Source organism: Sinocyclocheilus rhinocerous, unplaced genomic scaffold, assembly GCF_001515625.1.
Source record: "Sinocyclocheilus rhinocerous isolate Xijiao unplaced genomic scaffold, SAMN03320098_v1.1 scaffold712, whole genome shotgun sequence".
Classification (NCBI taxonomy): Eukaryota; Metazoa; Chordata; class Actinopteri; order Cypriniformes; family Cyprinidae; genus Sinocyclocheilus; species Sinocyclocheilus rhinocerous.
This window is the reverse complement of record NW_015642789.1, coordinates 1,754,032-1,776,632: the sequence shown is the minus strand read 5'-3', so window position 1 is coordinate 1,776,632 and position 22,601 is coordinate 1,754,032. Positions and strand designations below refer to the sequence as shown.

General features: G+C 35.5%; 1 protein-coding gene across 3 annotated transcripts in view; it reads right to left on the bottom strand.

The window, feature by feature from the left end:
- Positions 1-1,240: 1,240 nt before the first annotated feature.
- Positions 1,241-22,601, bottom strand: part of LOC107756420 (inactive dipeptidyl peptidase 10) — a 45,098-nt gene continuing 23,737 nt past the window's right edge. For 2 of the 3 annotated variants that reach the window (XM_016573517.1, XM_016573518.1), the window contains exons 6-25: positions 19,752-19,804; positions 19,156-19,237; positions 18,355-18,475; positions 17,949-18,103; positions 17,670-17,767; positions 14,474-14,597; positions 13,679-13,723; positions 13,388-13,492; positions 12,480-12,571; positions 11,844-11,891; positions 9,663-9,781; positions 9,523-9,570; positions 8,448-8,546; positions 7,956-8,022; positions 5,567-5,761; positions 5,254-5,308; positions 2,747-2,846; positions 2,583-2,641; positions 2,062-2,134; positions 1,241-1,983 (exon numbers count right to left, since the gene is read on the bottom strand). In XM_016573517.1, coding sequence (XP_016429003.1) covers positions 1,760-1,983; positions 2,062-2,134; positions 2,583-2,641; positions 2,747-2,846; positions 5,254-5,308; positions 5,567-5,761; positions 7,956-8,022; positions 8,448-8,546; positions 9,523-9,570; positions 9,663-9,781; positions 11,844-11,891; positions 12,480-12,571; positions 13,388-13,492; positions 13,679-13,723; positions 14,474-14,597; positions 17,670-17,767; positions 17,949-18,103; positions 18,355-18,475; positions 19,156-19,237; positions 19,752-19,804 — 1,962 coding nt within the window. In that variant the 3' untranslated portion in view covers positions 1,241-1,759. Of the gene's footprint in view, positions 1,984-2,061; positions 2,135-2,582; positions 2,642-2,746; positions 2,847-5,253; positions 5,309-5,566; positions 5,762-7,955; positions 8,023-8,447; positions 8,547-9,522; positions 9,571-9,662; positions 9,782-11,843; positions 11,892-12,479; positions 12,572-13,387; positions 13,493-13,678; positions 13,724-14,473; positions 14,598-17,669; positions 17,768-17,948; positions 18,104-18,354; positions 18,476-19,155; positions 19,238-19,611; positions 19,678-19,751; positions 19,805-22,601 lie in introns of those variants that run through there. The other variant, XM_016573519.1, reaches the window with a different exon arrangement.

Genomic DNA, 22,601 nt, shown 5'->3' with positions numbered 1-22,601 from the left:
TAAATAAAAAAAACTTACAGTACCCAAGTTTTTGAATGGTAGTTTATATAAAAGCATATATGCATGTATTTTTTTTTTTTTTTTGGACATTGTATATAAAAGTACTCTGATCTTAACAACTGATTAACCAAACTTTACCATGGTTACAGACTTTTTTGTCAAAAATATTAATTAATGAAACCCTGCATAAAGAATCTTAAAGAAACATTAAAAAATACTAAATGCACAAACTGCCACATTCAAAACTGTAACATAAGTCAGTACTGAAAGGTTTGGTCACATAGTATTTGGCACATTTGATCTGTGAACATGAAATCTGCATATGCATGACAATGGCAACACAAAGAGTTGTTTGCCTGCCAACTAAAATATAGTTGCTCTAGGTGTGAAACTGCGCACAGCAGGGCTCGATGTTTATGAAGAGATATGATGTATGCTGGAGACCTTATGAGGCTTCTGTAAACAGCAGCATGCAGTGCGAGTCATTGATTTTGTAGTCTTACAGCAAGGACAGTCTGTGTACTTACACCACAATGATTTGGAGATGTTCAAAACTTCTTTTCTCGGTCACACAGTGTGCTTTGTGTCAACACACTCTATGCAATTTCTACATTTTTTTGCATTCATTTCTTTTGCGTTTGGCACAGAGATTATGAAAGAATCAGAGAATACAGCACCATGCAGCCGGTTTGTCATGCATATAAAGAGCCAGGTTCAAATTACATTTTGCAGTTTACATTCAATCAAAACTTCCACAGTACAGGCTAGTGATAGATCAGATCTCGGGACATTTTTGAGATTATCATCCAATAACGATGTCAATTTGGCTGATTAACAGATGTGCTGGTTCGGTTTGGTGTCAATGTGTAAGAAACAATTTCTATTTCCAATTTTTTTGTGAATTTTAAACAAATATTGTGTAAGATAGGCATTCATTTCATGCCAGCAATCTCATTTGTGGTCCATATCTCTGCAGCATCATATTGTCCACCTTTCTAGATATCAGCATGAGATTCAGTGTTATTTAGTACTGTTTATATACTATTATAGTATTTATTAATATTTTTGATAGCTTTTAATACGTTTTAATTTTAATTTTAGTTCAAGTAGATTATTTCTAGTAATTTTAGAACTTCAACTTTAACTTTTATTTTATTTACATTAATTGCCAAGGCAACATTTCTCATTTTCATTCAAGTTTTTAAGTTTTTAATCTAATATTTATTTTATTTCAGCTTTATTTCAATTAACAAAAAAAAACTATTTTATAGTAAATAGTTATAGTATAGTAATAGTTAAACAAATAGTAAACAATAACACTGAATCGGTAAACCACTAGTATTTTCAACTTCACAATCCACAAAACATGTCTTGAAATATCCATCTTTCACCACAGTATGGCGCTGCAACATCAAGGCTGATCAACATGCATCTTTTGCCCATTTTACACAACTTAACTGCCTTAAGATGTTGATTACATGGGGCCCTTAGTCATTATACTGTGTGTGATTTACTTGAAAACTGTATGAACCAGAGCAGTTGTGTTGCATCTTCCTGGACGCTCAGGAAACATTTACGGTTGCAGTCTGAACAAAAATAAATAAAACATTGCAAAATTGAGTTTGTGGTAAATAGCTGGTGAATTTGGTCCTCTTGATCTCCATTTTGCTCATTTTTCCTTTGGAGAACTAATGCATCCTGAAGTCAGACACCAGTACTGGGCACCTCTGAGGACCGAGAATGGACACAGTGGAAGAGATCACTCTTCCTCTTCGTCCTCCTCCTCTTCCTCCTCTATGTTGAGGAAGGGGTCGTATTTGAGGCAGTTGTGGAGGTAGTGAAGGAGTGTGCGGTGCAGGTGTTGGTTGGTCCGCTCTTCTCTTAAAGTGTGGCCTTCGTCTGGGTACAGCTGAAGGGTGTAGTTGGCCTCTACCTTCACCAGACGACTCAACAACTCAGCGCTGTGTTGGAAATGTACCCGTGCTAAACACACAAACAAGTAAAACATGACTGGAAATCCCCAAATGATGTATGTGAAGGATTTAAAATTCTGAAACTAACCATCTGCAGTCCCGTGTATGAGGAGGAAGTTTTTATTTTTTAGCTCGTGAATGTCATCCAACAAAGACGCAGCCTGCAAAGAAACAACATATTGGCATCTCAGTCTCAGTCATAATATAGAAGATTGTTTCTGAATGTAAAACAAAAAGGTAGTTGCAACTTTATTTCTCATAAATGCTATTTTATTTCTCCCAAATGTGACCTTTTATCCAGTTATGGCTTTGTTTAACTGTAACTTTAAATGTCAAAATATGACTTAAAATCTCATAATTGTGTCTGTTTCTTGTAACTGTAACTTTGTCACAATGTAACTTTAATTTCACAACTGTGACTTTGTTTCTCATAACTTTGTGACAAAATGAATTTCTCACAACTATAACTTGTACCAGTAACTTTGTCACAATGTGATTTATTTTACATTATATCTACTTTTTTTTTTTACTTTTTTTTTTTACTCTGCGGAGCAAATTCCATAACTTAATATTTGATAATGAATGAAAAGGTTGATGCAAAAGGTCTACCATGTACGAATGCTCCTCTTTATTTGGAAGGCCTAGATATCTTTCTGAGAAGGCAGCACCTGAAAAACAAGGTTGAATCCATTTTCACACATAAATGTGAAAAGAAACAGTAGTGCACTAGATAAAAATATTGTTCTGCCATGGTGTATGGAGCTGGAACTCACTATAGAGCTTGAAGTCTGTGATGGGAGCCATGACAGCAGCACATTTGAACATCTGATCGGTTGCCGTCAGCATCTTCAAACCTAAATAGCCACCAAGTCCCTGTGAGGTCAAAGTAGGCTGATGTCAGAGCTCTGCAACTAAAGACTAAATTCAAAGTACATATCCTACGGTGACGCATTGCTGCCACACACATATTTTTTTCACTCAATTATGTCGTAATAACGAGATGTTATGTCATTAATACTACATAATTATCTCGTTAAAACGACATCTTTTCTCGTAATAACGAGATGTTAAGTCTTAAAAACTATATAATTATCTCGTTAAAACGACATCTTTTTCTCGTTAAAGCGACATATTTTTTCTCGTAATAATGACATATTATGTCATAAAAACGATGTTTTCCCATTATTATAGATATATGGTAGCCTACATTATGTGAGCGAGCTAAGCGACTGTCTGCGCTGCTGTCGCCACAGTCTGACATAAACGAGGATTGCAATTTTCGTTGCCCGTTTGCCAAACAGAATAGGCTAATAATAATAATAACAATTATTATTATTATTATTATTAGCCTATTACAAAATCTCTTTATTTCTTTTTATTTCGTATTTCGATTTGTTGTTAAATCAAACCTCAATCATTCAAATAAAGAAATATTAAGCCCAGAGTCGATTATTCAAAAATAACCGTTTTGATCTGATCATAGCCTAAACGAGTCATGGGTCTGAGTGCAGTTATTGGATAGCACTATATTGTAGACAGATTGGAGATTAATCCTAATAAACATGCCGCTACAATTAAAACCATTACATTAAAATACATTTAAAACAGTGTATTTCAATCATTTCAGCAGCGTGCAGATCCTCGTTTATGTCAGACTGTGGTGACAGCAGCGCGGACAGTCGCTTAGCTCGCTCACATATACCATATATCTATAATAACGGGAAAACATATAGTTTTTATGACATAATATGTCGTTATTACGTGAAAAAATATGTTGTTTTAACGAGAAATTAGGTCGTTTTAACGAGATAATTATATAGTTTTTACGAGAAAAGATGCCGTTAAAACGAGAAAAGATGTCATTAAAAAGACATAACATCTCGTTATTATGACATAATTGAGTGGGGAAAAAAATATGTGTGTGGCAGCAATGCGTCACCGTAATATCCTAAGTGAGAATATGAAGCAAGTCTACAAAGGGATTTGTTTGCTAAGAAGATGTGTATTAAAGCAATAGGCCACAAGAGGCAGAGCATTAGATCCATTTGACCACTTTTAAGTCGTGTTATTTGAAATGATGCAATGCATAAACACTCCTTAACCACTGTAAAAATCAGTTTAATGCAATGGCTAATGGTTTTTAGACACCAATGTTCAATAAACAATTACATTTATAATAGTAACTACAACTACATCACATTTTCTATTCTTTAGTAAATATGGGTGGAGCTTGCAGTATTAGAATGTTAGGGTCACTATGCAGTTGCTAAGGTGTTCAGGGGCCAGTTGCATAAACATAGCCGCTATGTTAAGACTGTGTCTTCAGAACTAGTTTGACCATCAAGTAGCTAGCCACTAGAGGTAATAATCAGACTTACATTTTGGGTTAAAATTAGACCATTCTCCCTTTTTATAACTGACTTTAAAAAGTTATGACCAGTCTTGAAGAAGAAAAAAATTAGGTGACTAACTTTTTAAGACTAGGCTAAGCAGTTTATGCAACTGGTCCCAGAGTGTTTTTTAACACATTGCTAAGGTGCTATATATAAAATAGAGTGCAACAGTTGGGTCCTGAAAGTAAAAATTCCATTATTTTCTCAATAACTCAACTCGATAACGATAACTTACAAACCTTTTAATATAGACCTGTTGTGAGTTCTGAGGTTGTTATTTAATGGTATATGGTTTAGTTACATCCATCAGTTCACATTATTTCAATTTATTATATTATATACTATATATTATATATTTTTTAAAGAATTGTGTTTAACAGTGAATTTACTGGTGAAGAACTACATTACCCATGATGCTGTGAGGAAAATTCCACCAATCAGAGTTGCGGCAAGCAAATTGCACCAAAAGAGCTCAGCAAGGAATGCCTACTCCCATAAATCACCTTGAATGATATAATCACACCTGTCTTGACACACTCTCAAAATACTTAAAGGTTTGTATATATATATAGTTTGTACTTTTGTCTTTTTGTCCAATTTTCAAATACTCCTCTGCTTCAAATAAAAGTTTGTAATGTTTTGATTCACCTCGAAGCTGGTTGATTTGGTTCATGGTTTTTAATGTTTTAATGAATACTTTTTTAAAATCCCTACGGAAAAAAATACTTCCAAGAGCCAACACCTTGGAAAAGTGGGCGGATACAGTTGCACTCTATAGATCATTAGCCTAACTGTAGGCTGTTTACAGTTTCCAACTTGCATAAATCAGCTATTTATTCAAATGTGACTCATTCAATCAGAAGTTTGAGTTTGAACATATATTTTACCTTTCCATAAACAGCAATTCTTCTCCCATCAATGTACGGCAACTGCATTAACCATCTGAAATAAAACATGCGAATTTCAGGTGGCATTTAGGAGTTATGATAAATGGCTGGTGTTTTATAATCAGCCAACATATTAACTCTGCGGAGACCTAAACATTGCTTTTTTGCCTGGAGCAAGACATTTGAAAGAAAACCCAGCGTCTGCTTTAGAGCATAAAGCATTTCCAAATCAGATATTTTGTGGCGTAATGTGCAAAATGACTTTACTAATAGAGGTATTACTCTTAATAACTGAAAAGAGAGAACGACTCACTCCATGACTCCAAGCTTATCTTTAATGCGGAGGGAACTGAGCTTGCGAGGGTCCAGGGTGCTGCTTTTCTGTCCCTGCGAGACCCGGCTTCTGCTGTCGATCCAGGCCAGCGCCACTCCATGCAGGCTGGATAAAACCTCTGGCCAGCCCAGGGCAAACTCCTCCGTTACCGACTGCCTCCCGGGAATACTGTCACTAAAGGTGCAGAGAACGGATGGGTTGAGGTGTTGACATATAATGTCACATTGTAGATTAAAAAGACATCAGCACACTGATCTTCATTCTGTAAATGTGTTCGCAATTGCTGAACACTTCTTGCATCTCAATCGAGCATGTGCAAATTGCTTATTAATAACGCAGCATTCATAAATCATGTAGCCTAACCAACTAAGGCGAGGGAGAGGAGAGTCCTAACTAGATTTGCATTTCCACAAGGAGATACCGCCGCTTGCAAGGCAAGAAATAAGTCTTAGGCAAGCTTAAGTTTTGGGCTTTGGTTTGGTGTGAGAATCAGAGCTGATTTGTCACTGTCAGGACACTCAGCATGCATCTTGTTTGCAACACTGACCATAGTACATACTGCCTACTATTTAAAAAATAGTGAGTAAAGTGTAGACATTAGCTCGATCATTAGCATGAACGTTTCAGGCTGTAGCATGCTACATTCTTGTCACATGTATTAATTCAGCAAATCTTGGTTTCATTTTTTTTAAATAAATCTTTTGGCATTTTTTATTTCAATTTTGTGTAGAATTTGAAAGTTTAATCAAATAATGAGTCAAAAAAAGAAATCCATCATGATGGTTCATCCATCATGTTGGAAATGGAAGATCAAGTCGAGCAACTTCTCATAATTGTGACTTTGTATCTCACAAATTTCAAAATTTGAAATTGTTGCTAATTTATTTCTCAAATTTGTTACTTTATAATTCATATTTAAACCACACATTTGCAACTTTTATATCTCTCAATGCTACTTTACACACTACAGTTGAAAATTTGGGGTTCAAATTTTTTTTTTTTGAAAGAAATTCATATTTTCACTCAGCAAGGATGCATTAAATTGATCAAAAGTGACAGCAAAGATATTTATAGCGTTACAAAAGATTTCTATTTCAAATAAATGCTGTTCTTTTGAACTTTCTATTCATCAAAGAATCCTGTAAAAATACTAAAAGTAGTAGCAGTACTACTGTATCCAACACTGATAATAATAAATGTGTCTTGAGAAGCAAATCAGCAGATTAGAATGATTTCTGAAGGATCATGTGACACTGAAGACTGGAGTAATGATGCTGAAAATTCTGCATTGCATCAAAGGAATAAATTACATTTTAAAATATAAAACTAAAACTGAACTAAAATAGAAAACAGTTATTTTAAATTGTAATAACATATTAGAATAGAATTAGAATATTACGGTTTTTACTGTTCTATTGATCAAATAAATGTAGCCAGGGTGCGAACTACGGGGGAGCTAGGGGGAGCTCGGCTCCCCTTAATAAGACATGGGCTCCCCTGAAAACGGGATTTGTGAAATTTTGGGGGGTCTCAAAAAATATTGACAGTGTTATTTTGACGTGCAATTTCAGTTTTGTGTAATGTGATCATCGTGGATTATTATGTGTAAAATTGCAAAAATATCATTCATTCATGCATGACGGCGATTTAAACCTAATTCACTTCAATAAAGATAACTATACGCTATTCTTGTAATGAGCATCAAGGTGTGGGGGCGCTGCGGTGCAAATTCCACTCATGTTTAGTACATATTAACTCAAAGATTCGTAGAAAAAATATAAACGCTGGACTTTGTGGTCGATTCTGTGTTAAGGTAAGGCATGTTATTTGCAATTATGTGTTGTGGCTGGGTTGTTATAGGTCTGCGTGACTCTCGATGTCTTAGGCCTAATTGAACGGAGGAATTATGGTATTCTTCTGTAGCCTGACGACGAGTAACTTTAACCGTTGTTCATGTGAACTCAAAGACAGCCTGATGCTTTGTTTATATACTATTTGTGGGTGGCTGTTTGTTGTTTCACCTATCAATTTGTGTCGATAAAGTATAATAGGGCACGCGCAAGCGCACAAACACCCCCCCCCGTTATAAAAAAAAACAAGTGGGCTCCCCCAAAGTCCACGGTATAGTTCGAACACTGAATGCAGCCTTGATGAGCATAAGAGATTTCTTTCAAAAACATTTAAAAATCTTACCAACCTCAAACTGTTGAACTGTAGTGTCTCACACAACATGACTTTTTAGACACATTTTATCTCATAATTACCTGACTCATTTTTTACTCAGGAAAAAAAAGGGCTTCCATACAATACAATGCTCCCTTACTAACAGTATCATACAGGCACTGGTGAAGTGTGGGGAGACACTTACATGATAATAAGGAGAGGATGCAGGTTTCCTCCGTACCCAGGAGGCAGGGACATCTTTAGATCTAGGTCTGTAATTATTCACAAAGGCAGTTAAAACAGAACAAACGGCCGTTTCTACTGTATCATACTGCAAGGAAGTCTGGGTACTGACTCATCAATATTCTAACCACTGGCAAATGAGCTCCCATGAGCCTGCTGGTTTTTAACAAACTCTCAGTAATACAAACAAACACAGTCAGGGGACCTGATGTACAGTACATGTGCAATTTATATACACATGCAAACCTCCCCTTACACGTCACATAAACAAAAATACACACGCTGCAATAGGTTTCCCCCAAAGGCACCACTGATGGTACAGCTGTGAGGATCCAATTAGCAAAACCGAAACAATTATCTGATTGATTCTTAAATCTAGTTGGCTTTGTAAAAGGTTGAGATCAATTTATGCTGAAAGGAGGAATGTAATCAGTTACTTAAGAAATCTTTTTACCGCTGTTGTCAGAGGAAAGTGTCTGGAAAACTGTCTCAGAGAGCCTCTTGGTTTCAAGAGACATAGCGAGGAGGCTGTTGTCTTCCACCGCTGTGTATCCTGCAAGGAAAGCACACAAACGTAATACATTTTTGGCATAAAACCAGAACAGTTCACCACCTTGGAGTATTTAAATATTAAGACATTAAGTGAAATAATGAATCCAGATAATAAAATACAAGATGCCATGAAACACTTTTAGATGTTTTAGAGAACACTCTCTCTACAACAAACTCTAAAAATACCTACTGGGGTGCTTTCATACGAAAATATAATGAATTTTTTTCTCAGAATCATATTGGCAATTAAAGTGAGTGAAGTAATGCTGCTTGGGTGGTTCTATGCGATCATTAAGGTGTTCTAGGTAGTTTATAGGTGGTTCTCTATGATATTCTAGTCCTTAGATATGGTTCAGAGTCCTCCTTCAGTGCAAGTACTATAGATCAAAAGTTTAGCGTCTGTATGATTTTTTTAATTGCAGAAGTCTCTTATGCTCACCAAGGCTGCATTTATTTGAAAGAAAATAGCAACATTGTGAAATATTATTTCAATTTAAAAGAACCGTTTTCTGTTTTATAAGAATATACTTTGAAATGTAATTTATTCCTGTGATGCAAAGCTGAATTTTCAGCATCATTACTCCAGTCTTCAGTGTCACGTGATCCTTCAGAAATCATTCTAATATACTGTTTTGCTGCTAAGGAAACATTTCTTAATATCAGTGTTGAAAAAAGCTGTGCTGAATAAGTTTGCGTTTTTTTTTTTTTTTTGAGGAACAAAGTTACATTACAAACATCTAGGACAAATTCCACAGACAAGGAATTCAAACAATCCCATAATCCAAAGTATGAACAATAATAACAGTCATATTTGACATAAATGCTTAATACGGCAAACTATAACAATGTTCACTAAGGTGCATTTATACATAAACAATTCTTGTTTTTTGACACAATTGTATTAGCAATTAAAATCTTTCTTTCTGTTATACAGCCACAAACGGCTTGTTATGAGAAAAATATTAAATTCTACTCACTGGAAGGGTCACTTGTGCTGTGAATAGTCACCTTTGGGACACCCGGGCCTGAAAAAGTATAACCGAGATGAGAAACGTCAATCTATTTTCATCTACCTAAGTGTGTTTACATTTGTGCATGAGAGACGGTGTAATCTTACCCATGCAATAGAGGGTAAAGTATGTCTGATTGGGGCTGAAGTCTGCTTTGAAGACACTGCATCGCTCAAACAGGTTGCATGTCAGACACTGGCGATGAAACACTCCTCCGAGCTCCACACTAGTCAACAAGCATGCATTTCATTATTTCACAATTCATCATCAATGTTAATGCTGTCGACGACAATCAAACTACTCTGACACTTAACCCTTGTGCGTCAATTAAATATACCAACACACCCACACAATTATAGCTGCATTATTTATCCAATTGGCTCTATAATATGCAGAAGCAGAAAACAGAAATAAAGCGAGTATTTTCTTTATAGGTCAAACCTGAAAAAATGGCACCATCTGGTAATTTTTTTTTTTTAATTTAATTTTAAAGCCTTGCCAATAGAATGAAAGCCTATCAACAAAAATTGCATAATTTTACAGTTAAATGGCACTGCGATTAAAAATAGTTTCAATGGGGACATTTTTATCCTTAAGGTCCTGAGAGGAACAATTTTTTGTACCTAGTGCAAAACAGATTTATTAAAGGAAATGGAAGTGAAATAGTAAAATTCCAATAAAAATACACACCTGTGCCAAAATTTATGCAGTTGGCAATAACACAGGCAAAATGATCAAAAAAACTCAACTGAAAAGGACAAAAATGTCCAAAAGGTCGCACAAGGGTTAAAGTACTCTGACAATTAAAGTAAAAGTTTATGCAAAAATAAACACTCATAATCTAGTCAATCTCATGCCTTTCCAAACCTATCCGACCTTCTTCTGTGAAACCAAAATAAAACATTTTTAATAATGTTCATGCTACGTATAGTAAGCAGGACTGTCAAAATGAGATTTAACAGCTAAACTTAAAAATAAACTTTTTGGCTCTTGACAGCCCACTGTACTGTATAAAAAAGCATTGTGAACACTGAAATGTCTCTTTTTGTATTTCGTAGAAGTCAGTCAGTCATAAAGAATGACATGGGAAAGAGTTTTCAGAATTTACACTAACGTTCAAAAGTTTGGTAAGAAGTCTCATATGATCATCAAGACTGCATTTATTTTATCAATAATACAGCAAAAAAACACACACAATAATAGCGTCAAATATTACCATTTAAAATAACAGTTTTCTATTTAAATATATTTCAAAATGCTATTTATACCTGTGATGGCAAAGCTGAATTTTCAGCATCATTACTCCAGTCTTCAGTGTCACATGATCCTTCAGAAATCATTCTAATATGCTGATTTGCTGCTTAAGCATTAAGCATAACATTGCAAACAGTTGTGCTGCTTAATACTTCTGTGGAAACTGTGATCCATTTTTTTAAGGATTCTTTGATGAATATAAAGTTCAAAAGAATTTATTTGAAAAAAAAAGTAACATTATAAATGTCTTTACTGTCATTTTGATTAAATTAATGCATCCTTGATGAATAAAAATTTCTGGCTGAACTGTCCCTATAAATTCCAGTGCATTATACACACACACACGCTGAGCTTGTTTTCCATTATCCACTTGCGTTAAGCCCAATGCTGGACCTTTGCACTTTCACCATATTGCTTGGATAGTCGCAATAAAAAATCTATGAGAACGTGTGGCCCACAGAGAGCAAGTGAGAGTCTTAAAGCATTAATCAAAGGTTAGAGAACACCCTTTAAATCGCTGTGAGGCGCAGCACCTCCCCCTCTGCCCATCTCCTTTTCAACCTTCTCTATCTCTCTCTGCCTCTCGCGTTCTCTCTCTCTCTCTCGCTCTCTCTCTCTCTCTCTCTAAGCTGCCGTTCCTGTTTAAATGAGTTAGCCGGCCTTCTTGCCTGGAGCTCACTAGAGGGGAAAAAAGTCTATTGGCTTTTCACAAATGCCCCCGAAATGCATCTCAGATGTAGAGTAGAAAGATTTAATTGATTACAACACAAGTCATCAATGAACATACATACTCAGAAATTGGAACGTCAATGCGGATTCAGAATATCAACATGTAATGAGGACATGGACGTCCAAAATCCACGAACATATTGAGAAAATGAAATATCTCTCAACACATCAGGATATGCAAATGCTGTCAGACTGATTTAGACGCAAATGCGCAGCACAGCATGAGAGGTACAGAATTCCTAGACAGTGATGATAAAATACTCAAGTACAGCTTAAAAGCCGTATCGGATTGGGACAGAACCTACCTGTATAAGTGTCTGCTCTGCTGCGACTCCTCCGTACTCAGAAAATAGCTACAGGGTAAAGACACATTAAGTACATCTGAAAAGGTTTTTGAGTTACTATTTGTAGACAGTCATTTATCCTCTAATAATAGAGGCTACCTCCACATACTACCTTCGTACAGCTGCATACTAAGTAGGTTTGTAGCGGTTACACATGCAAAGTAGGGAAGTCAGTGTCATGCATTCATTTCTGTCAGTACCAGATTAATTGTAAGTCATCGATTTGCGGGCCTAAACTTTGATTTGAGCTATAGATCTGACTACTTATAAATATTCATGCATTGAAAAGATGACAAAAACATTTTTTTTCTGTAAAGCTATGACTTCTGGGATGGTTTTTCAAGAGGGTTTGTTTTATGCGGTTGCAATTAGAGAACAAAGCCGGAGAGAAAATGTCAGAGTCGTTACAGCCAATTCAACATTAAATTACTGTATTAATTTTAATTAAGTGCCATCTTTGCTAAATGGGATCGCTAGGCGTAAATAATTCAATAATTACTCATATTAGGTAGTTCGGTTGACTATGGGATGCTTTACGACACAGTCTTGAGGCTTTCGAGTTGAAATGGTTTGCTCATAAAATTCGATCTGTCATACATTTTATCGTTCTCCTCGTCAAGGGCACACAGTGAGGTTACATCCCAGTTCCCTGATGTTAGAAAGCGAGGAGAAACAGAAGGAGTGGAAGTCTAAAGGAAAAGAAAGAGAAAGAGATAGATAAAGCTTACTAGAGAAGGCAAGCCGTAATGGAAAGCAGTGGACAGGAAGATAAGAAAACAATAAATTGAAGTGTCAGAGTGCAAAACACGATCTAAAGAAAATATAAGTTATAATAAATGCATTTAAAAATATTTATATAAAAATAAGAAATAAAACAAATATTATTAAGAAGAACTACTGTAATATATATAAATAAGATTTAAAGAGAAGGCGGGTTATGATGGCAAGCAGTGGACAGAAAGATAAGGAAACTTAGATTTAAGTGGCAGAGTGCGATACCTGATTTAAAGAAAATAAAAAAGTTATAATAAATATATTTATATAATATTTATATAAAATATAATGAAAAAAATGATATATAATATTATTGATATTAGTTGTAGAAGTAGTAGTATTATTATATTTTTTGTAGCATTTTATTATTAGTTTTTTATCTCTGTTATTTAGGAATATAAGAACAGATCATGACACGTGTTACTTCAAGCTCGTTATATACATTTGTAAATGACTTTGAATAAAGCAAACAGAAATCTAAATTAAGAGCTAGTGCACCTGAAAACCTAACTATTTATCCAAATCAAAAGTCTTACACTTCAATAAAGAGAAAGATTTCACAATGCAATGGGGAGAAACACTTTACAATACACAGGGGTTCAACATCGCCCCCACACATCCATAAAAAGTCACATATACGCTGGGTACTTCAGGTTTCTAATCACGAAGTTTATAAGTGCATCTAATTTCAGTGTGCATAACGCGAGTAAGAAATTATTCTACCCACATACCTGAGCAGGGAGGCTGGCGATGTGGAGAAACTCCCCACGGGCCCCTTGCTTGGCAGGCAGGATGAGGTAAAACAGAGAACCATCTGCCATGAACAACGGCTCCTCCTGTAGGACAAGCCACCATCAATATACTATCCTCTTAACAGATCAACGAGAGACGACACCATTTTTATGCAATTCATTTCCGTCCGAGGTGGATGCAGCTTTTAGGAACCGAGGAATGCAGTCTGAGAATTGATTACATACCTCCCTGGAGAGAGTGAAAGAGAGAGAGCGAGAGGCTGAACTTACCTGCCGCTGGTTGTTGTGCCAGAAGTCCATCGCCATTTGGTGCCTCTGAAGATTAAAGATGTTTTAAAAGGATTAGACATGTCATATATTATAAGTAAAATATGTGTTTAAATCATTTGTTCTCTTCTGCTTGCCAGAGAGAGTTGTACATCATAAACTCCACGGCTAACGCCGAGTTTCAGTCTATCCATCATTCTCATTGGCATCACATTAAGGAAGTGCATGTTTCATTTTTATCTGCAGTTTAGATGTGCTGTCAGGAACATCTAGAGTTCCACATCTGTTCCATTAGGCTGCTCTTAAGTGAACTTTATTTAAGATATAAGCAACATATTTCCTCTATTTTTACATTTAGATTACTTTTGCCATCAAATATCCATTTTTCATATTGTACATTATAATTTTGTTATACCTAAATTAGCTTGTAGCATTTAAAAATTTTCTTTTTCATTTTTAATTATTTAGACAAAATAATATAGAATTTTAATATCAACCATTATATTGGTTATGGGCCAGAACATGGAAATAATTATCAGCTTGTCTTACCATCCAGAAGTTTAAAGTGCATTGCTTGTTAAGTAAATAAGCGTAACAGTTATTTTTTTTCTGTTTGTTTCTTTGTTTGGTGATGTTTTTGCACGCCTCCAGAAGGAAATTATATGTTGAGTTGGCAGAATAGAAGTAAGAGATTCTCTGCATGTTCTGAGCAGAATACAAAATGAGAAGCGAATCGATGGACACTTTTCAGGTAAAGATACCCAGTGGGCTGCAGTGGATGAGCTGGTAACCCCTCACCTCCGAGCAGGCTCCTGTCGTGGCCTCACACACACACAGCACAGACTGGTTCTGGACCCGGTTCAACCAGCGCACAGTCAGACGAGTGCTGCTTATCCAGCTCACCATAGAGATGTAGCTATCTCTAGAGAAAGACGAGTAAGAAAGACAAAAATAAAGAGAAGGAGAGAGTGTACAGTGCATTCAGAATCACTACTTAGATTATTTATTAAGATACTATCTTGAAAATGTAAATTTAAATAGGATTTTAGACACTCCCATATAGGGTTATTATACAACCCCAATTCCAGAAAAGTTGGGACGTTTGGTGAAATGCCATAAAATCAAGAATATGTTATTTGTTCATTCTCTTTAACCTTTATTTAATTGACTGAAGTACAAAGAAAAAAAATCCAATGTTTTCACTGGCCAACTTAATTTCATTTTGTAAATATAAAAAAATTTTGATTTCAATGGTTGCAACACACTCCAAAAAAGTTGGGACACATCAACTTTCCTTTTAATTATAGTGTTTAGGAGTTTGTTTGGGAATTGAGGATACTAATTCATAAAAGTTTAGCAAGCAAAAATTTTGTCCAATCTCACTTGATACAAGACTTCAGATGCTCAGCAGTCTGTGATTGTCATTGTCTGATTCTCCTTTTCTTGACTGGTCATACATTTCCAATAGGAGGACTGCAGGCTGCTCTGCTGCACCCTCATACCATGACAGACGTTTGCTTTTGCATTTGTCACTGGTGAAATTCTGGATGGTCCCTTTGGTCTTTGGGACTGAGAACTCGACTACCATTTTTCCCAGAAATAACTTGAAATGTGGACACAGCACACATTTCCATTGTCTTTTTAACTATCTTAGATGAGCTCGGGCCCAGAGAACCCCGCGGCATCACTGCATATAATTGATGTATAGCTTTCTCCTAAAGTAACAGAGAGTCAAGTTGCATTTACTGATGCATCGGCAGACTGTGTTAAGTGACAGCGGTTTTCCAAAGTACTCCGGAGCTCATGTGGCTATATTTAACACCGCTGCATGACGGTTTCTTATGCAATGCCATTGGAGTTCTCAAAGGTCACACACATTCAACGGAGGTTTCCTGCCTTTCCCTACACAGACTAAGATTTCTCTGGATTCCCTGAATCTTTTCACAATATTATGTATGGTAGTTGGTGAAAGACCTAAATTCTTTGTGATTTTGCATTGAGAAATGTGATTTTTGAGTGATGAGTCATGATCCAGCTTTGCTTGCAATGATACCTCACCTACTACAAATTCACCTGCATACTGTGAACTACTTCAAAACAGTTTAATTTTAATATTCTATAACCTTTTCACTTTTATTTGGCCTCTGTCCCAAAATAGATAAAAAATTGATTTACATTTTTAAAAAATATTTAATTTAATACAGCAGTATTTTAAAATATAAAAAGGTCAGTGTAACTAAAAATAGATTATTTTATCTAACATTTATGTGTGCAACAGTTTGTTTTTTATAAGGATATAGTGCATTAATACATAAACAGAATTTTATTTTTTGTGTCAACTACAGTACAATTTAAAAGGGATAGTCCACCCAAACATGAAAATTTTGATGACTTACTTTCTTCTGTGGAACACCCAAAAATGTTTCTGAAGTATGTTTGTACCCAAATGGTTTCTGGTCCCATTGCCTTTCTATAGTATGGACAAAAATACTATGGAAGCCAATGGGACCCAAAACTATGTGGTTACCAAGTGTATTATGTTGTTAGCTTAGAATCATGCAAAGTGAAGACATATTGATATATTGTGAATTTTTAGAACACAATTACAATACTTTTTGAAACCGCTATTTTGGTCCATGTAAGTACTTTAATGTTCAGCAAGTAAATGTTCCATATTTAGTTGGTTAAATTCCTTTTATTATATTTACATTTAGTCACCTATCAGAAGCTTTTATCCTAATCAACTTGAAATGAGAAACATTACAAGCAATATTACAACCTTGCTTTATGTTTGTTAACACATTGTGATGTTTAATGCTACTATTCTGGCCAGATCTCTGTAGCAAAATGAGACTTTAAGCACAAGGGACTCACCTTGGGGGAAAAAAAACCTTTAATAAAATCATGCTCTGTGGATGATTTTTCACCAGGAGGAACTGGAAAGCCAATTGCAATCAAGGACAAAATTCAGCCTGAAAGCTATGCTTGGAGTGAAGATTCATTTTCCAGCATGACAAAGACTCAAAGCACAGCAAAAACAATAAAGAATGGCTTAAATACAGAAGGTTGGTATTCTGGAGCGGCACAGCCTGAGCCCAGACTTGAATCCAATTGAAAATCAGCAGTAAGACCTGAAATTGCTGTCCACCAGCATTCTCCATCTAATCTGGCAGAGCAGAAGCATATTTGCACTGAAGAATGGCCAATAATTCTACAATCTAAATGCGGAAAGCTCACACCGACAAACCTGGGATGATGCAGGCTGTACTTTTTGCTACAGGACTGTACAAAGAACTGAGGGGGTTGGGGACAACATAAAAAAAATCATCATTGCAAATGTAATAAAATCTTCAGTGAGTAACATCAAAACCACTCTTAATAATCCATTGCACTATGTTGCCCAACAAACCCATTTTCTTCAGTTTGCAAATGCATGATGCATTTAAAATGCCGGTAACACATTATTTTAGGGTCTCTTAACTAGTTGCTTATTAGCATGCATATTACTAGAATATTAGCCATTTATTAGTACTAATTAAGCACATATTAATGCCTTATTCTACATCCCTAATCCTACCCAATACCTAAACCTAACAACTACCTTACTAACTATTAATAAGCAGCAAATTAGGAATTTATTGAGGGAAAAGTCGTAGTTAATAGTGAATAAGTGTTCCCTATTCTAAAGTGTTACCATTCACATTTGTTAGAGACTAAACTTGATTTTAGAGTCATAAATTATTTGCATATCATGAAGAATTGCTTAAATGTGTTTGTTGCCTACAACCAACACTGCGACAGTGAAATTAATACAAATCATTTGCAATTTTTTTAACATAATAAATGTTTTTGTTTAATAATACATGCAATAGTCAGTTAAGACACATTTCACCTTGTTTTTAAAAGGATATTAAAAATTAACACCTCTATATCCACAGCCTGTGCACTGTATATGTATACTTGTGGACACACGATAATTAAAGACAAACTTCACCTGCTGTTCTGGGAGTCTGGAGGAATCATCTCTAATGTGTGTGTTGGACCGTATAAATTCACCACAAACAGACTGGCTGATGGGATTCTGGAACCCGCCTGTACAGAGCAAATACATTTAACATCATCAAACCAAAGAATAAATGCTCTTGCAGTCAGTAAATAGTGCATATATTTGCATTAATTATTCAATATAAACTTTTACTGTGATATTGGATTCATTTTGAGGCTTTTTCATCTTGTAAAACAAAATAGTTGGCTGTATGTCTACTGTTCTTACCTTTGGATAGGGGTAGAGGACATTAGAAGGGTAGATCCCACCCAGGAAGTGATGTATCTCCATAAAAGGAGTTGCTGTGTTGTTAATAGACAGATATGCCAGGCGTGCGCCGTCTTTGGCCCACCAGAATGCAGGATATTTCAGCAGTATCTCCTCTAAATTTTAATAAGGTGAGACAGAAATGAAATTTTGATGAGGCTAATTAACCCATACGTAGACCTACGCAGATTATTCTCATTGTGTATTTATGAGGCCAAATGTGATAATAATCTCTTTGTGAACACTGCAATGTCTTCAAGGGGTTGTCAAAATTGTCTCAAAGAAACCCATAGAATTAAGGTGACTCATTAAAGTGATGGACTGCAGTGAGAGTATCGAAGGGGACGACATGTCCAAGATCACTGACCCTCATAGGTCCAATCAGACAGCCCATTAACCACCATTCCATTTCTGCCCGTGGCTGTCAGACGCATCGCTTTGCTGGAAACATCTGGCTTGTAGTAGATGTCATTCTCAAAGACATAGACCTGGAGTCAAGAGAGAGACAGCCAGCATTAATACAGACAGATCAAACCGTATTCCAAGAGTATTACAAGGAGGGCTGAGACCACATTAACAGCTAGAATATTAGTTTCATAATTATTTTAATGTTATGGCCTATAATACAATGTTATACTATATTGCCAAAGTAAATGAAAACCATTTTTTTTTCTTGACTCATCATTTGATCAGACTGCCAAAGATTACATAACCTTTTATAAACATCAAAAATACATTTAAAAATAAAAATAATAATAAAAAACATAATTTGAAATAAAATAATAATAAAAATATAAAATAAAAAATGTTTATATATATTTTATATCAGCTAGTTGCCACAATTTCTAATATCCTGAAGTACTAAAAAAAGCTGAAGTACTAAAATTACTAAAAGTAAATAAACTAAAACTTAATAAAAAAAACTATATAGACATGTTTTAAAAAAATACTAAAAATGACAAAGACAACTAAATTACAACAACTTAAAAAAAAACAGACTAACTCAAAAATGTAAAACTTAAATAGTATCAATGGTGCTAAAATGCACAGTATATATGGAGCAGTATTCAGTAAGCTAGTATTCCATTCCAAACACTGCCTAAAAGTTCATTTTAAGGAGGCTCGCTATAGTAAAACAGACAGAGATTGACGGTGGGTTCATCCTCACCATCTGGTTCCCTTGAGGTCCCCATGCTGCATACTGAAGTACAGATATATCCTCCTCTGATGGGGTGAGGTCTGTAATCTCCCTAAGATAAGTACACAAAAACACACACACACCAAGACTGAACTATTACTCCACACACATTTGAAGCACTACATGGTACAAATTCATCAAGTTCTGGGTCATTTATAAAGTGCCTGAAAGGGTTCGTAAAAACAGCACGATGCAGATGCAGAGTTAATACAAAATGAAAGTGAAGTATACAGAGAGGCAGGGGTCTGGTCATGCAATGAAACCACAGCTAAGGCTAAATAATCGGAGAACTCTGCCAAAACAAGCAAATGGCTTTTATCAACAAACAGAGCATAGCAAATCCCTGTCAGGGCATTCAATAAATTGCAGGTTAGTGTAAAAACATTTCATCCAGCAGAGACCTGTCAACTCCAGAACAAATAGTACCTTTCCATACTTTTAAATAATCAATGCCTGATGGATAACTTTGGATAAAAGCACAAACGCTGAGGGACATCTGGTCTGGTTTTTGGTTGTGCACATGCCCAGTGCAGGCCATGCAGAGAGGGAGCTCCGTCTCTACCTACCCGCTGGCCACTGTGTAGATTGCAAAGGATGCTGTGAAGGACTGTGAGAATACCTGGAAAAGGGCAGAGGACATGGTAGATCCCTAAATTGTACACAAACACATAGGCTATGTACAGAATTGCATACTACCACAGTACGCCTTCTGTAGTATGTCTATCATGACCGCATTCAAATTTACATTATGCCTGAAATTTCAGGATTTCTGTGTGAAGTGTGAAGTTTGGTTGGGGTCTGGGGGGATTTTTTAGTATTTCTCTTTTGCTGCATTTATTTGATCAAAACTACAGTAAAAACAGTAATATTGTAAAATATTATTACAATTGTTTTCTGTTTAGATATATTTTAAAGTGTAATTTATTCCTGTGATGGCAAAGCAGAATTTTCAGCAGCATTACTCCTGTCTTCAATGTCACATGATTTTTCCGAAATCATTCTAATATGCTGATTTGGTGCTCAAGAAACATTTATTATCAATGTTGAAAACAGTTGGGCTGCTTAATATTTTTGTCGAAACTGTAATGCATTCTTTGATTAACAGAAAGTTAAAAAGAACAACAACGTGACGCATCCTTGCCGAATTAAAGTATTACTTTATTTTCTTCTTTATTAAATATAAATATTTATACATGCAACATAGTGAGACCATGTGACAACAATGTAGCACATTGCTATTGCTATATTTATTTATTGTTTTAAAGGAGCCTGTAATATACTATTTTAAACAATAGTCTGTATATACTGTGTAGTATGCAGTATGCTTGTATTCTGAACAAAGCACACACACACTCACATACAGTTTGCACCGCTCATAATCTCTTTCATTCTCTCACTTGCATGACAACACAACTGTGTTAATGGATCATTTCAATTTCAATTTCAAGCTTCATTCAGCTGATTCGTCTGAGGAGCACCATGAACAAAAGAAGCAATTCTTTAGAAAACATTTGAATTTATTTCACAATCAGTAGCTGGAAGGGATCCGGGAAGGCTTGACTCTTATTAGAATGGTATATCACATGTATGGGGTCATATGACAGAATGATAGCGGCACATGCCCTGCCTCTTTTAGCGTGATCATTGGGAACAATATCCCCCCCCCAAAAAAACAAGGATCCACTTGTATAGCATATTCACATACAAACCCATTCCACTGGATTAGCATGTCAAAGATGACCTAAATCAATAGAAGTGTCCTTTGGGCCTCTAAGGACAATTGTGCATTTCGTCAGTACGGCAGGACAGTGTATTACAAAGCATTTGGCTATATGAAGATATATTGATTCTGTAATGATTTGTGTAAAATTAGATGTATCGATTGCTGCAGCATCAGTACAGAACACAGTGTGACAACAAGCTTCAAACTGCACTCGTTTCCCAAAAGCCTAATAGGATTGAAAGTCATGTCCTGTACTGCATACTAAAAACAGAACAGCTCACTGTCTTATACTGTCAAACAATTATTTCTTTAGAATGAATGTTTGAAAGAAATTAATACTTTTTTTTCCAGCAAGGTCGCATTAAATTGATCAAAAGGATGTTTTAAATAGATCACAGTTACAAAAGATTTCTATTTCAAATAAATGCTGTTCTTCTGAACCTTCAATTCATCAAAGAATCCTGAAAAAAAAATGTATTAAGCAGCATAACTGTTTTTAATATAGATAATTAAAAAAAATTTCTTGAGCACCAAATCAGCATATTAGAATGATTTCTGAAGATCATGTGGCAATTTAATTATTTATTGCCATCACAGGAATAAATTATATTTTATATTATAATAATATTTCACAATGCTGTTTTTACTGTATTTTGAAAATTTTCTTTAAATGCAGCATTGGTAAGCATAAGAGAATTCTTTCAAAAATATTAAAATCTTACCGACCCCAAGCTTTTGAACAGTACTGTATCTCAATATTAAAATGACAGACATACGATTGTACGGCAGGTGAAAGTTGGAATCTCAAAGTGCCTAGTTCTGAGTTTTAGCACAATCCTTTTTACAGTCAAAATTCTCTTTTTGCAAGGATTCTCAAAATAATATCCATACAGTAAACATTGGAAGAAATATTGCTAACGTGGGAATCTGCATCATTGTGACACTGGCATATTAATCGTACTAATTTGCTCAATAATACTGAGCACGGTACTGATGCCCACACAATTCTCAGTGCCAAAAGTGCAAGATCTGCCCTAGTTTGCCTTCCCGTCTGCCTTTTTTCCTATCGTTCTGTTCTCTACTCTCTGTAGTGTTGATTCTGACTGTAAAATCTTTTGATTCATGTTCATCACAACAAGTCTTCCTCTGCGCTTTCAGTCTGAGGTTGCCCTGGTTCACATAATGCGTACCTCTTCATTTCGAAATCTCTGTGGACGTTTTAGCTTTATTCCTCTAACTTTGACTTCCTTCCTCCTTGACTGTGACTTAAAAGTGATAGTCCACCAAAAAATGAAATATCTGTCATCATTTACTCAGCCTCATGTCATTCGAAATCCGATTTACTAGCTTTTTACGTTTTTTCCAGTTGACAGGTACACTCTAAAAAATGCTGGGTTAAATACAACCCAGTGCTGGGTAAAATAGGGACAAACCCAGCAATTGGGTTGTTTTGACCCAGCAGTTGGGTTAAATGTTTAACCCAACCTTCTGGGTAGTAACCCCAATGGCTTAGGCTCTTAAGATTGGAATAAAGGTATAAATGTAACATAAAAGTCAAGTCAAATTCATTTATGTAGCAGTTTTCACAATAGTGTTTCAAAGCAGCTTTACAGAAATCATGATGTTAATGTTTATAATATCTTATATCTTCATGCCTTACACTCTAAAAAATGCTGGGTTAAATATAACCCAG